At 42.0% G+C, this 14,550-nt stretch overlaps 1 protein-coding gene across 2 annotated transcripts in view; it reads right to left on the minus strand.

Moving 5' to 3' along the window:
- Positions 1–1,793: 1,793 nt before the first annotated feature.
- Positions 1,794–14,550, minus strand: part of ZNF365 (zinc finger protein 365) — a 41,110-nt gene continuing 28,353 nt past the window's right edge. For both annotated transcript variants that reach the window (XM_082053125.1, XM_082053124.1), the window contains exons 3-5: positions 9,348–9,528; positions 7,288–7,325; positions 1,794–4,257 (exon numbers count right to left, since the gene is read on the minus strand). In XM_082053125.1, coding sequence (XP_081909251.1) covers positions 4,011–4,257; positions 7,288–7,325; positions 9,348–9,528 — 466 coding nt within the window. In that variant the 3' untranslated portion in view covers positions 1,794–4,010. The remainder of the gene's footprint in view (positions 4,258–7,287; positions 7,326–9,347; positions 9,529–14,550) is intronic.

A 14,550-nucleotide genomic window follows, 5' to 3' on the forward strand; every position in this document is an offset into this window, starting at 1 on the left:
AGAGGGGGGAAAGGCTCGTCGAGCCAGTGACTGCATTTAACCTATGTTGCTTGTTTCTCCCTCTCCTTGGAGAAATGTACAAATGAAAATTCAAGAGACCACCATAAAAAAAGCGTGGCTAGAGAAGGTGGCATTAGCAACAAAATGGGAAAGGACATTTTGTTCATGTCACAACAGGATCTATTTTTAAGAGCTCGTTGTATGTTTCATGTCATAAAATCGCTTCTGGGATTATTTTTTCTAAAAAAAATATATAATAAATAAAATGTCCATGCCTACTGCAGAGAGCACTAAAATAGTCCACTCTAACCACTTCAGACAGGATGTATGGAAACAATCAGCATTAGTCTGAGGCAAGAACAAATAGAGGCAACCATCTGGTGACGCAGAATAAAGAGAGAAGAGCGGGATTTTGCTCAAGTAGATTGAAAGAGCTGGTGGCATTGGAACATTGGAAGAATTATTAGGGATGATAGAAGTGGCAATTTGTTTGACCTAATTGTTTGCTCTAATTGGTGGCCATCCCTTTGAATATGAATATCCCGTTGAATATTTCCAGTAACTCTCCTGGAAACAAAGCAAATGTGTTCAGATCTCCTCTGGGCAGGAGGGGGGGTGAGATGCCATCAAGTGCTTTAAAAACATGCTCTCTATTCAACTGGCAGGAGCATCTCGAAATGATTGTGTTTTTTCTATGTACAGCTCTAATTAAAGGTCTTGTTTCAATTAGTCTCTTGTTTTCCTGGCCTATAATGTTACATGTCAGAACATTTTGTTTTAAGCAGAAAGCTTACCTGGAAGGGTCCAGCTGGTATACATACTGCTCTGAAATGTTTTTTGTTACAGGCAATGTAAGATTTTAAAAATGTATATGGGAATGAGACCTCCAGGTCCTACTGAATTTCACTTTGCTATGAGCATACAATGCACCTAGATGTCTTCAAAGCACCTCAAGGGGCAGAATGTGGTAACTTCTTCAAATTCATTGACGAGTGGTCGACTTTGTCAGAACGCTTTCAGATTTTTAAAAAATGTTTTAAAACTGACATTTTGTCTCCTCCCAAAGCTCCCCCAAGCTAACAGCAGTGATGGTCAGGCTTGCGCACGTACAGATCCTTCTCAAGTGTTCCACCTTTGTTAATGGGACATGAAGTGTAGGCATGATCCACACTTGCAGCATCAAGTTCTGCTGATGACCAGACATTAATTTCAAAAATGAGCTAGTAGATTGTGTAACCATGATAGGGAAGGAGCCTTTTTTTCCTGACAAACATTATGCAGACTCTCAGGTGTCAGAGGGACCTCATCTCCGTGTCCAGTCTTCTACAGCATCTCTCCCGTGGGTTATCATCGGGACAGGAACCCGGTTCCTTCAGGGGAAGACCTCTCTTTCCAATGTAACTAGGGAGATACTTGATGATCCAGCATTCCCCTGCATTCCCCAGGAGCCCCTGGGCCCTTATTTCCTTTTTCTGACCCTTCCCTCCACTCTTCCACGTCTGCTTTGGGCAGGTTGTCTGACCATGTGGGTTAGCTCAGGAATTATTTCAAGCGTCACTGAGTAGGAGAGGGGCAGGTGACGCGCAAGCTCTGTGGGCAAATGCCGTAGCTGTCGTTCAGGTTAATTTGTAATGCTTTGAAAGATCACAGTCCAACTTCACTGACGCGGTGTTTTATCTGAGCAATAAACACAAGCCCAAGCAGGGGCTGCTGTTTCTTTTTCCTCTGTTGTTGGGGAGGCTTTTGTATTATAAGACACATTGTGTTTTCACAGAATTAAATGACACAGTAACTGAGAAATATATCTTTATTATTAGAATGTTTATATTCTAAAAACTTTTATCTGGGGTTACAGTACAATCCAATTTCTTTCTAATTAACTAACCTGGCATTTGTTCAGGAAGCAACTGTAATTTAGGATTTGAAAAGTCAAGGAGCATGCAACTTCTTTTACTCGCTTTTCCTCCCCCAAAAGAACAACTTATAGTCAAGATTTTGGTGTGATAATAAAATAAACTTCTCATTTGTGAGCTAGTAGTTGCATTTAACTTTGGTGATTAACAGAGTAGATAGGCATTTAAAAATAAAAATATTCTTTCAGTGTCAAGTGGATACAGGAACAAATTAATATATTTTACTTTATTATATTTCTAAAATTCACTTTTATTATCTTCAAAAAGGGTAACTTTTTGGGGTTTGTAAAAGGATATGGGAAGCAATAGAAGAAACCAAAGGATGTTTCTGTATTGTGGCTTGCCTAAGGAAGTTGTCGTAACATACGATCTGACCCGGACCCATGCAACACAATTAATAATTCCTGTTCACCACACACGATGCCCAGTGTAAGGCCAAGTGGGGCCTCATGAGGCGGTTAAACAAATATTAAAACATCAGTACAATCTAAATACCTGAATTGGTTTTACACTGTGACTTTCTACTGAAACAGTGTCAATAAAATTTAAACATATATCTGATTGTTTCATATACACTATTTAAAATAAAAGTGAGGAACAATACTCTCTTCTATCTGCTACTTTCTGGGAGCACACTAACAAATGTATGACATCTGTAGTTAGCTGATCCTAGTTGATGGATCGGTCATCCTCTGCTTTAAAAATATTGGAACTCAGGGGCTTATTGCAGCAGTAATCATAGTGATACACTGTCTGTTAATACTCATTTCTGCTTACAGTCATAGTTATAAAAAATGAAAAACATTTTTCACAAATCTTTGTACACATACCGTAAAAATCACCTTCCACAAAAAACATTTACATCTGTTATGAGCATTTAAAAAATGAATTACACAGACTTGTCTCACCTATCCTTTTTCTTGAGAAAACAAATCTCATCAGGAACAACACCAGGATGTTCATATCTGTAAACATGGCATGAGGATTCATGTTACCAAAATATTGCACACAAAAAAAAATCATCTCGCTAAATAACTCTGATAAATAAGGATCCTTTTAATTGGCACAAACCAGTGTAAACACGCACATTCCAGTCCTGCAGTCTTCTCTAATTTCTTTGCTCTTGGCTTTTTACTTGAAATTCAGGGATCTCTAAGCCCCATAAAGATATATCAGAGATAAAAATGTGAAGGGTTTTGGATGTGACTGTAGCCGTTCAAGGCCTCTAATGTCTAAAACCACGCAGAGGCACCGATGTGGTGCCACGCGATGGAACACGTCGCTTTGGCCTCTCCCTTGCTGCACCACGGCTGGTGACAACATCCTGCTGAACTCCTCCTGCTCCACGCGGTCCGTGCTGCTCAGGGCTGCGGTCACAGCCACTGGGCTCCTCGCCAAGTGACACCACAGGCTGGTGCTTGTGGACAAACCAGAAAGCTTCTGGAATTCGAAAGCTGCGCTTCAGACACCGGCGCAGGCCAAAGATGTCTCAGCAGATGACATGGCAGGATCGAGCAGTTTAATGTATATAATAAAATCTGGAAATGTGCCCAACTGGGCTTATGGCAGAAAATCCAGAGTAGCAATCTACTGCTGTGAACAGCCTTCGAGTAACTCAAGCAGATCTTTTGCATCCAAGTATGTCTGTGCAGGTAACAGTTATCATTGATCTTATTTCTACCTAAGCTGAAAGATTGAGTATTTAGGTGCCGATTAAATGGATTCTTCTGGAGTTCAGCAACAGCACAGATGGAAGATAAATTATCAGGCCACATGCTGCCACTAAAATAATTAAACATACAGCCACAGTACTGCCCAGCAAGGTAACTGCAGTCATTTCAAATAAGCTTAAATAAATAAAGAAATAAATAGAAAAGAACCTCCATGTAAACTGAACGTCGCTTCTCTTAAAGCGCCCAAAGAGGGAATGGCATTACTTAATAATATAAACCTTCTATACTGTATATATTTCTATATATTATATCTGATATGTTTTGGCATAGCCAGATGGATAGGAAAAAGTAGGATGATTAATTTAATTCAATGTTATTTCTGTTGAAGCCAAGCTCCTGTCTTACTGTACATATCCAGCCGTTTCTATAGTGGTTTGGCCTTTTTACCCATCTTGGACTTTGCGCTCACTTTCCTGGCAGAGCAGACTGGTTCACCTTTCTTTTGTGCTCTCCATATTTCTCTTGGGCAATCAACAGGTTCATAGAAGCATTTCACTGGCTGCAAGCTGGTTTTTTCATCCTTTGCCTTTTTCAACAAGATTCTTCCTTTTTGAAAGGAATGAGGCTTTGTGTCAGGGATGTTATATGAAGCATGTTGACTTCCTCGGCTCCTGAAATTAATAACAGTGATTTTTATAACTGTTATTCAATCTTGCATAGTGAAGGTTCCCCAAATGTCCCAAACCCATACATTTTTGAAGACAGAAATAGCCTTGTTTTACAGGACCAGGCTGAAAGTTAAAAACAGAGCTGCAAGATGAATTACATTTCTCAATACTCAAAAGTATCCCTCACTATAAGAATCCCTAACATGTTATTGGTGGATTCCTCATGCATGTTAATCTACAATTTCATTCTGCTGACTTTGGAGTGCTGAGACCTTTCTACATTCTCATGACTTGGTGACCTACAGGGATCTGAAAGATGCATGTGCTCATGGCAACCTTCTGCAAAGAATGAACATCCCATGGGCTTTGGAGGACCACACAGCACCAGTAAGAGCAGAAAGCAAGTGCAGGAACTGTAGCAACTTCTTGGTGGGATCTCAGCACTGCTACTAACAGCCAGTAGCTCAGGAAGCTCCCTGCCCTGCCTTTGTGCTGGCCACCCATCTAGGGAAACTTTAGCTTTGCTGTTAAGCTGTGATCTGAAACAGGAGAAGAGGAAAGGGGAATACAGAAGGGTATGAAAGCTTAAATGCCAAAGTAAGCTGAGTTCTTTGTTCAGCAGCTGAATTCTTTGTTCAGTTCCAGTGTATGACTGCTTCTTGGGCACTGTTACCATGCATTACTTTGTTGTTGTTAAAAGATGTAGTGCTCTGTTTTTCTCAGATGTTGTTATGGTGAAAAAGTTACATCACTTATTCCCAAAGAACATGCAGGTGTTACTTGGAGGCGTTGTCAGTTGCTCCTCTGCTGCACTGAGTTATGCTGTTACCACCAGAATTGAACAAGTTTATGGTACAGAAGGTGGACGCCTGTCCCTAATTCACAGTCAGGGTAAGAAGGCATGTAAGACAAATGAAGAGGCAGGTCACTGCACATGAAATGCAGTGATGCCAGCTCTAGATGTGGGCACTGTTTTTTCATTGAAAGCAGCACCTCCTCGATACATGTGACTGTGAGAGTTTGAACTTCTACTCAAACATATTCCTAATCTTCTTCATTATGGAGAAAGACTAAGCTAATGCGACTAAATGCACCCCATTGCCACAGGCACTTGAGAGCAATCCTTTCTGCATTTCACAAATATCAGTTATTTTTCAAGACAGGTCTCATGATTTCAGGAGACCTAATTCTTAGTTTCTCCACAATGGGAGCTGGCATTTAAAGTCGATTTAGGCACAGAAGTGCCATGCCTTTGAGAAATGGCTGGTGAGCATCAGCAAAGCTCTGCTGTGCCCTCAGTGGGGCACTTATTGAAAACAGCCAGGAGAAACTGGAGAGAAGGAACTGGGAACCAAGCCTTGGAGCAAGAAGGGTTGCAAGACCAGCCATTGATCCCAAACAATGTAAACCATTGGAGGCTCCAAACCCTCTGAGATTATTCTGAATTTTCTGGATGGATGGTAACACTTTCCATTTTTTTCAGCTGGTACAGATCATTAAAACCTCATTTTATGTATTTGTCTGAGTTAAAGCTCATAAAAACAGCTGGTGTGTTGAGTGCAAATGCTGGATTCATCCACAGAATAGGGAGAGCAAAACTTCCCTACCTCTCAGCATACTCTTCTCTATCCTCTCTGCTTCATAAGACAAGTTGGGATATTATTAATCTGGTTAGCACCAAATAAAGGCTACTACTAAATTCTGGTTTCGACAGTGTCTTTTCAAAGGAGAAGAATATCAGTAGTTAAACAGAAACCTTTAAACAATTTCATATATGCCTTTGAACTCCCACTATTTGTCAGCAGTTAATGGGTTTTACCAAACTACGTTATATTTAGACCAAAGACTTTTCAGTGGAAGGACTCATCTCACTGAGTCATTGAATTCACTGGCTATATTTTAATACTATTTTCCTTGAACCCAATCATATTAAGACATCTAGAAGCCTGAAAAGTGTATATGTAGTCAACTCAAAGTCTACGTTGGACAATCAAGTTTTTTCCAGAATCTCAAATCAGTAGGGAAAAAAAAACAAACAAAAAACCCCGCACCAAAACAAAACCCCAACAAACTACAAAAGCTATAAAAATAAAAAGTAGAAAAAACAAAGCTAAAGCCCCATGCTAATTATTAAAGCAAACACTGCCTATCAGCAAAAGGATACTTAGCCAGTTGCCTGGTAGGACTAAAATTTATGAAAACCAAAACCAAGACAAAGAGCAAAAATCTCCAGCTCCTGCCACAGCCCACTAGGCTATACATTGTATTTTTACTTTATTTTCCAGCCCATCCACCCATTCATGTGTCTCTCAGTCTTCCAGTAATTCTTGAACCCACTGGACAAACAATCAAATCTGGCAGGGACGCGGAAGTCCCAGGCCTGCGGTGATGTACCAGGTTTCACAGCAATGGGAAAAAGACCCAGATTTGTGTCCCCACTGAGAAAGGCCACCCCAAGGAAGGATGCACTGCCTGGCTGTGACTTGCTGCCACGAACCAGCTGCTGGGACTCATGACCAAGTCGCAAAGCCACGGGAAGCCAGCCCCAATGAGTTCTGCTGCCCCGGGACAGCTGCTGGGGTGAGCTGAGGTGCTGGCAGTGCCTGTGCTTTGTCGAGGCACTTGTTTGCTTACACGTGATTTTTAAGTCGACAGTGTTGCTGTCAGTTAGGAAGTGACAACTGTCTCTCCCCTACCTAACGAATGTTAAAGATATTTTCAGCTGAAACTTGGCCTGTGTTTGCTGAACAGATTCAACTACTGTAGCTTTGCATGAGGCTGTTACAGTCAGCAGGAAGGAGTCATTCATTTAGCGGATTTTTTTCTTTAAAGAATATCTGATTTTAGCTTCGATTTAGCACAAGTCTGTTTTTCCTTTACTATATGACATAAATATAGATCATACTGAGGTACAGAACCTGATTTAAACCCAGCCTGATACAGGCTTTTGAATAAGGTGAAATGCAAAAGCAGAAATATAAGCATGTCAAGTTAGTATATTTAAGTAAGAGAAAAATAAAAATATATACATACAGGCATCTGGGTTTCTTATTTAATGAAATGTCTGTAAACTGCAAAGGAAACAGAAACAGGTTATTAATATTACTATTACATTATCGAGTAATTAAAGGACAGGGATAAAATATATTCAGTCTTCAAAATCATATTTCCATTCTCACCTGCTATTAAAACTATAAGAATATCCAAGACAGTGAAAAAAACCTTTTAAAGAATATTACTCCTCCAAGTCTTTACTTCTGTTTTTAAAATTTGTAACATGTGAGTTGCTAGTGGTTGGATTTTTCCCCATTATTTTTATCCTAACTGTAATCAAAGTAAATTGCTAAAGAAGTGTGGGCTGAGCAGAGATCTTCCACATTAGATTAAACAGTATGGACACAATGAGAAGTAATTATTCTGTTCAAGATAATTAATAACGGGCAGTGCCTGAATAAGACGTATTAAATTAACTATCTCTCAAGCTTTTAATTCTGCAGTGATACATTTCCTTCACACCAATGGCTTGGAAACTCCTGTGATGAGCCCTTGGCTCTGCCCCCAGCAGCACTGAAGGGTGGAGGGTGAGAACTCAAGTGTTTCCCTCTCTTCCCACCGCAAATCCTGAGCCCAGCTAGTGACAACGTAGCCTTGGTGCCAGCACAACTTTGCATGACTTCATTTTTTTACAACAGTTTGGTTCACTGTGTGGAAACACTTTCTAGTCCTTCTTTTTAGTGGGGGTCAGGAAAGGAGGTGTTTCATGCCAGCTCAGCCTAAATCGGTTTGAGTACTAAATCAGTTCTTTGTACTCATCTCTCATCAGTAATACGAGCAGTGAGCCTTTGAATATCATTTAATGAAGTCACTAAGCCAAGGAAGTCGGATCTGGCATCTGAAAATGATTATGTTCTTGTAAATGTTCCCTCTGTCCCTGGTATTGTCTGCACTTTGCAGATGGATTTTTGCCCAGCCTAACTTTGCTTGTCATCTGTCTTGGACAGTCTGGAGCCACCTCCTGGTGTGCTTTTCTGTAATTACCTCCTGAAGGTCAGGCTGGTCAATACTCGGATGGATGACTTTGGAGGAATGCTGAAGTCACTCAGAAAGCAAGGCAGCTGCCTCAAAAATTAGTGCTTTCCCCAAGGGAGCCTTCTGAGCCAGGGATCCCGGTAACACATCAAGAGCAGGTGAGATCATTTAATACTGAAGCCCATCTCTACAGTCCCCCTCAGTGTTCTCACAGACACTGAGATGTCCTGTGCTAGATTTCAGCACATCTACATTTATTCAGGTCTTGCCTGAAGTTCTTTGTCTTCCCAGTGTCTATTGGAACCTTTGTTTCCCACCGTTACACACCTGTTCAGTGCTGGGCATAAACCAACACCTTTCCTCTCGCCTCCCAGGAAGAGCAGATACTTAGCACAGGCCGTACAGGGTACTTATTTAAACGGATGTGTTCTTTGGAAGTCATGCGGCTAAAAATTGGCATATGAATATAATGCATTGCAGGGAAAATACTGAGCTTAAGTATTAATAATGAGAGTTTTCAAAGAAATTACGTATTTTAAAAAATAGCGCTCAGATAGCTTTGGTTTCTGATCTGTGAGGGACAAGCCTGTGGGAATCCATTTACCATTTCTAAGTCCCATGATAGGTAACCACAGAGAGCAACTCGACTTGCCAGCAGGCTCAGCATGTCCTCTATAGGGATCCACAACTTTCCTGAAAATCTTTACAGACCTCCAAAAAACTGCCAGGTCACTAAGTGACAAAAAGCAAAGTGTTTCTTGCAAAGGTAACAGCAACAATTGTCAAAGCTGGGGAAAAAAGTTCAATATCTGGCAAATATTTCTTTATTCTCTGCTCTCCCTTTCCCATCTTTGCATACTGCTGCCCTTACACTCTCTGCTCCTTTCACCCATGTGAAGTGGTAGTTTAAAACATAAATAAAACAAGCCTGAAGAAACATTTTACAAATCCACATGTGTCTGAAGTAGCAATGAGCCTGTCCCAGTGAGCCCACCCGTATTCAAACTCTAGCGCTTTCCCTTTGGTGGCAGGTGACAATGATGTGAAGGACTTTGCTGGCTTACCACGTGCTCGCTGACGTCGATGTGGTTGCAAACCATCTGCTGATTTTGGTAATATTCTAGCTGCCTTTCTGCCAGGTCCACGCGCTGCAGCAGGTTCTCGATGAAGTGCTGGAGCCTGGCTTTTCCCCGCACTTCTTTTTCCGCTGCTTCTTCCAGGAAGTGGTTGAAAGTCACAACTTCTCTGCAGGATGGAAACATTGCAAAGAGGCCACATTTAAATAATAGGAAGGGCTCTGGTCTTGCCGCTGTCAAAAAATCACTGCTTTTCACAGAGATAGCCCATGGTAGCTAATTACAGTCTTTCATCTCTATTAAAAGATTTCAACCTTTTTGTGGACACAGGAGGATCTGGAGCCCTGAATGCTGAACTTAAGTTTATGGGCAGTTAGTTTGGGTTTTTTTGCCACGTCTCCTGGAAATAGTCCTTAGTGTCCATAGGGTAGAAATGCCATTGAGCATCACCTCTTGAGGTACCTGGAGACAACTTACAGACAGTTTATCTTATTTTTTTACTTAGCCACGTGAATATCAGCCCTGAAACAATTCATCTTCCTAGTTCATCATAATCTTACAATGGTAGTTTGATGTTGCTACTGGAATGGTTCCTAACTTAAAAGAGCTACTGTGGCCATAAAACTTAATTTTGGCTGCAATCCTGCAAGTACGCCAAAGTGCAGCGTTATGATCTGGAACTAGTGGGAGCGCAGGAGATTAACTGATAATCTACAGATTACAGACTAAGGAGTGTGTGCGTGGGAAGAGCAAGTTTTAGGTCAGGAGTTAAGAAATGTTTCTTGTCTGGTAATACGACTGGAAAAAACAGATAGTACCGCTGATTGTAAAAGGTCCCAGCTCTGCACTGAGACATAGCTCATTCTAAGTGCTCTGCATACTATCAGTTTACTATGGGTAATCAGGCCACCGCTTGCACCTCTGGTATCAGGAGTTTCTGGGTGGGAGAAGTTTGGTTACAGACTGAAGCACATATTACGAAAAATAGCAAGTCTGAGCATGTAGGACTCCCCCAGTTAATAAACACCTGGATAAACAGTTCTTGCTCTGCCAATGAAACCATGTTAATTTTTGCTTTGTACAAACCAGAGGGGTGGGAGTTGGGGGAACCAGTGCTTAGCAAATGAAAAGGGCATGATTGCTTGGTGGAAATAATGCATTGCCTGAGGAAAAAATGTTTTAAGCAGAAACTAGGAAAGAGTTTGCAGCAGTAAGAGCCTTTCGAGGCTCAGCTTGTTTATAACACATGCAAAGTTTCTCTGCATGTCCTTGTTTTAACTTGATATAGTTGTAGCTAACTGGTTTCACAGTCTTGGTGTTCTAACAGCGAGCTGGTTTGCGTCAAGAAGAGTTAGGCACAAGCGGTCAGCTATGGCCATTTGCCACTTGGGATTCAGGCTAGGTCTGCCTGCCCTAAACCACAGCAGAGCTCAGCAAGAGGCTGTTTGTGCACCTGACCTGATAGCAAGAATGAGGTAAAAAAAAGCATTTATTATTTGGACGAAGAACATCAATTATTATTAACCTATATTATCTTAAACAATCTGATTTAAGAAACAGAGAGGTACCTTGTTTATTAAGGTCAGCTAATCCATTCCATTTCAAGGCTCTGTACAGTTTCTGTGACTATTAGCTTGCCCAGAGAGACCGGGTAATAAAAAGCTTGAAGAACGCTCAGGAAGAAGCCAATCTAAACTCATTAAGGACAATTTTAGGCCTTTATTCTCAGCATGCTTACAGCATTGTAACTTCTTTGATTTCATTATGCCAATCTGTAGTTGTGTTGGGGTAGCAGCCACCCCAAGCCCTTGGCACTCCGGCAGGCTCCCCTTGGACAGCAGGCAGGGAGCTCAGCAGGACAGCAGCTCAGGTCCCAGACCCTCACCCTTTGTGTGAGGAAGGCGAGCTGTGGCGGCCTGCCGGGCCACTGGAACACTGCAGGAACACTGCGGCAGAGCGGGAGCTGCTGGCCTGGGTCACCACGATGAGGCACCTTCCAAGGCCACCGTCATTGTGCATCCCGCCGCAGTGCAGGCCACAAGCATTGAGGCCTTGGCATTTGTTTTTAGAAGGGTGGTATTTTCATGAATGCTAATGTTTGTAGTTGTACCAGCAAAGGCAATTCAAAAGCATTCATTAGTCCCCTGCTCTGTGGCATGAGTAAATCACCCACAAATTTTCCTTTCCTACAAGTATCTCCTTGGCGAGCTGTGCTATGGGGGGCAGAGGGAAGCAGTGTTTTTTTCTGGAAGACTTTGGTCACTACCAGGAGGAAAACAGAAACACAGTGTCAATAAATTCCCTAGTATTTTCCTTGCTTTCTAGACTACTCAAGGTAACTTGGCATCCTATGTGTCCTCATTTGTAGGAATTGTTATTAGCAGCAGTAGCACTTCCATAATTTTTTCTCTGTTTGTTTAGCTGCCTCTGTACATCCTATGAACCTGCCTTTAGTAACTTTTATCTAAAACTTTTCCTTTCAGCTGAAATGGTACCAGCATTCTGCAAATTCCCCTTATAAAGTGAGGAGCCAGACTATACCCACCTACTAGGTCTCGGTCACACACCTTGTCCTGATAAGCAGCACTCCCGTTAGTTCAGCAACTTTCTTTGTTTCCACTTCATTCTCATTTCTCAGAAGAACAACATCAAGCTCTGAGGTGTGATCGCTAATAAGTGTCTCTAGTTGCTGCACCACCTCTTCCTCAGAGAGCTTGCTCTGTGCCCTGGCTGTGCCTTGGTTACCTGAAGGGAGTTCCCAGAAGAATTTTTACCCTCCTCCCACCATGAACAACAGGGAAATGGTTCAAAGAACTTGTGTGGCTTCCTGCAGCCGCTGTTTATCTGTTTAATTGTCTTTCTTGTATCTGGTAGTTTGCCCAGACTTTTTCTTAGCCATACTGATGACCTTCTCCCTTCAATTCTATTTCTAGATAGCTGTGATCATTTTTTGCTTATATTCTTTATTTTACTTTCAGTTTATATTTCCAGGCCTCTGCCAATTTTAGGGAGATTATATGATATTGACTTCTGTGTTTTACTCTCTGCTTTTAAGCTTGTGGAGAGATGGATGTTCACAGAGGTCAGATGCTGCTCCTCACAAAGTCAGGGAGAAGCTGAGCCCGTGAATATTGTGGGGCCCAGTTGGCAGAGGTACAAACCACCGTGGGCCTGCTGGGCTCTGTGCCTTGACAGAACAGCCTTGTCAGCAGCGCTCACCTGAAACAGGAGCCATTTGTTAAAGCCTGGCTCAGACCCGAAGCGTTGCCCTTTCTAATAAGAGGTCTCTGCTACCCTGCGCAGACTGCTCTACATCTGGAGCTATACTAAGCAAAGGTTTTATAGAGTTACTAACTGTCCTTGAACTCCTCTGCTCTCAGCATCACCTGTTTCTCACTGCTCTCTGCCTGTCAGCCTGCAGACCCCTGCCACTGGCTGTAGCACTGTGAACTCCTGATCCGGCCCCTACACCTTCTGAGCAGCATAGATGATGCTCAGTGCAGCTCAGATCTCTGTAAACTTCTGTAATGGAGAGTGGAGTGATCTCATCTGTTTGCTCATAGTTTACTATTTTAATATTAACCTGTTATAGTTAACTAGACTTAACTATTAATAGTTTGGTGGTTTGCATTCCAATTGCAGCCTAGCTGCCCTCACAGAAACACTACAGATAGCCTGCCTTGAAACTTTTCCTGAGTTCTTCTTTATGGGGGCTGTTGTCATGAAACAGCATCAGCTGCAGTAAATAAAGTTATAAATCATAGACTGACTAGGTGACATTTATTCTTCTGCCTTCACCACTAGATTATACAGCGTTCCTTGCAGGACTACTGAGCTGCAGTCCGTGTTTACCAGAGCAGTTGCTGGCATGTGCACCCTGCAGATGCCCTTAGTGCTGGTGTGGCTTTCAGCAGTTAAGCATGTGATCCACAGAGGCTGTGACAGCTCCAGCTCCCTCACAACTGACAGGAAGGACTAATGATTTCTCACATTGTGACCGAGCCCTCCTACAGATGCACAATACTGGTCCCAGGACTATTTACAGCAACTTTGACACCTGCAGCTGCTCTGTAGGTGGAGACAAGCATGAGGCTCTACAAAGATTCTGCACCCAAGTATCAAATGCCTTTAGAGAATGACACTTGGAATAACTCTGCCTGAGATCAATAGAAAACCAATACTTAGTGTTATTTTACCTGAAGATACGAAAGTTCCTACTACAGTAAGCAGTAAAGTGATTTACTTGTGAAAATTTCACAAGTGATTTACTTGTTGAAAATATTTAAAATATGTATGTTCATTAAGTATGAACATCACTGACCTCATCCATCATCCCACTGATGTTATTGCCTGAAGGCTGCTATTTGTTATTCATTAGGCTGTTTCACATTCCTATACCACTGTCAGCATATTCGATTTAAGAGGTTCACACCTCCTCCCTTCTGAAAGTTACTGTCCTACCAGTTGCAGCCATTCAGTGGGCTGTGCTCTAGATCTGAGCCCTGAACTTAATGGGGTGACAGTATGGAGATGAAATGCTTTATTTCACAGAACCCTTCTGTGGGATAGTCATGCTACACTGGAACCAGTGCAACTGGAGCTGGGAGTAATCTCCTGAGTGGGAAGATAAAAGGAAATGGGCGAGAAGGAGTGGGACCACCTGAAAATGAGGGTGGAAGAACAGTATGTAGCTGTGGTCATATTCTTAGAGCAAAATCAAAACTGTTTTGCTATATAACTGTAATACGCATTTTAAGAAAAGCTGTTGTTTTAAAGCATAAATTGCAGTGACCTCTAACAAGCCAACTCTTAATCTCATTGTCGAGACATTTCTTGCACAGATAGTTCCATTACCTGCAAATTTAAGGTGAAGGCAGTGCCAGGAATAACTGCTCCCCACCACAGCTATTCTGAAGTAGCCCTCGCACTGCAGGGTATACCAGAGCAGAGACATGACTAAACAGTCTCAAAACAAATTCATTAGACTGGTTGAAGAAATTACTGTCAGAGATACGGCAACTTGCTACATTAATGCTCACAAAGTGAAATGGTTTAAGTCACTGCTGAAGGTAGCTTCCAGCTGACAACCATAACTTCAACCGTAACAGCTTTCCCTGTTCAGACGTACTAAAAAACCATCTCCACCAGAAACAAGCCTGTTGGTGTCCTCTAGAAGTTCATCGCTGATTTT

Source organism: Streptopelia decaocto (assembly GCF_964273445.1).
Source record: "Streptopelia decaocto genome assembly, chromosome: 5".
Classification (NCBI taxonomy): domain Eukaryota; kingdom Metazoa; phylum Chordata; class Aves; order Columbiformes; family Columbidae; genus Streptopelia; species Streptopelia decaocto.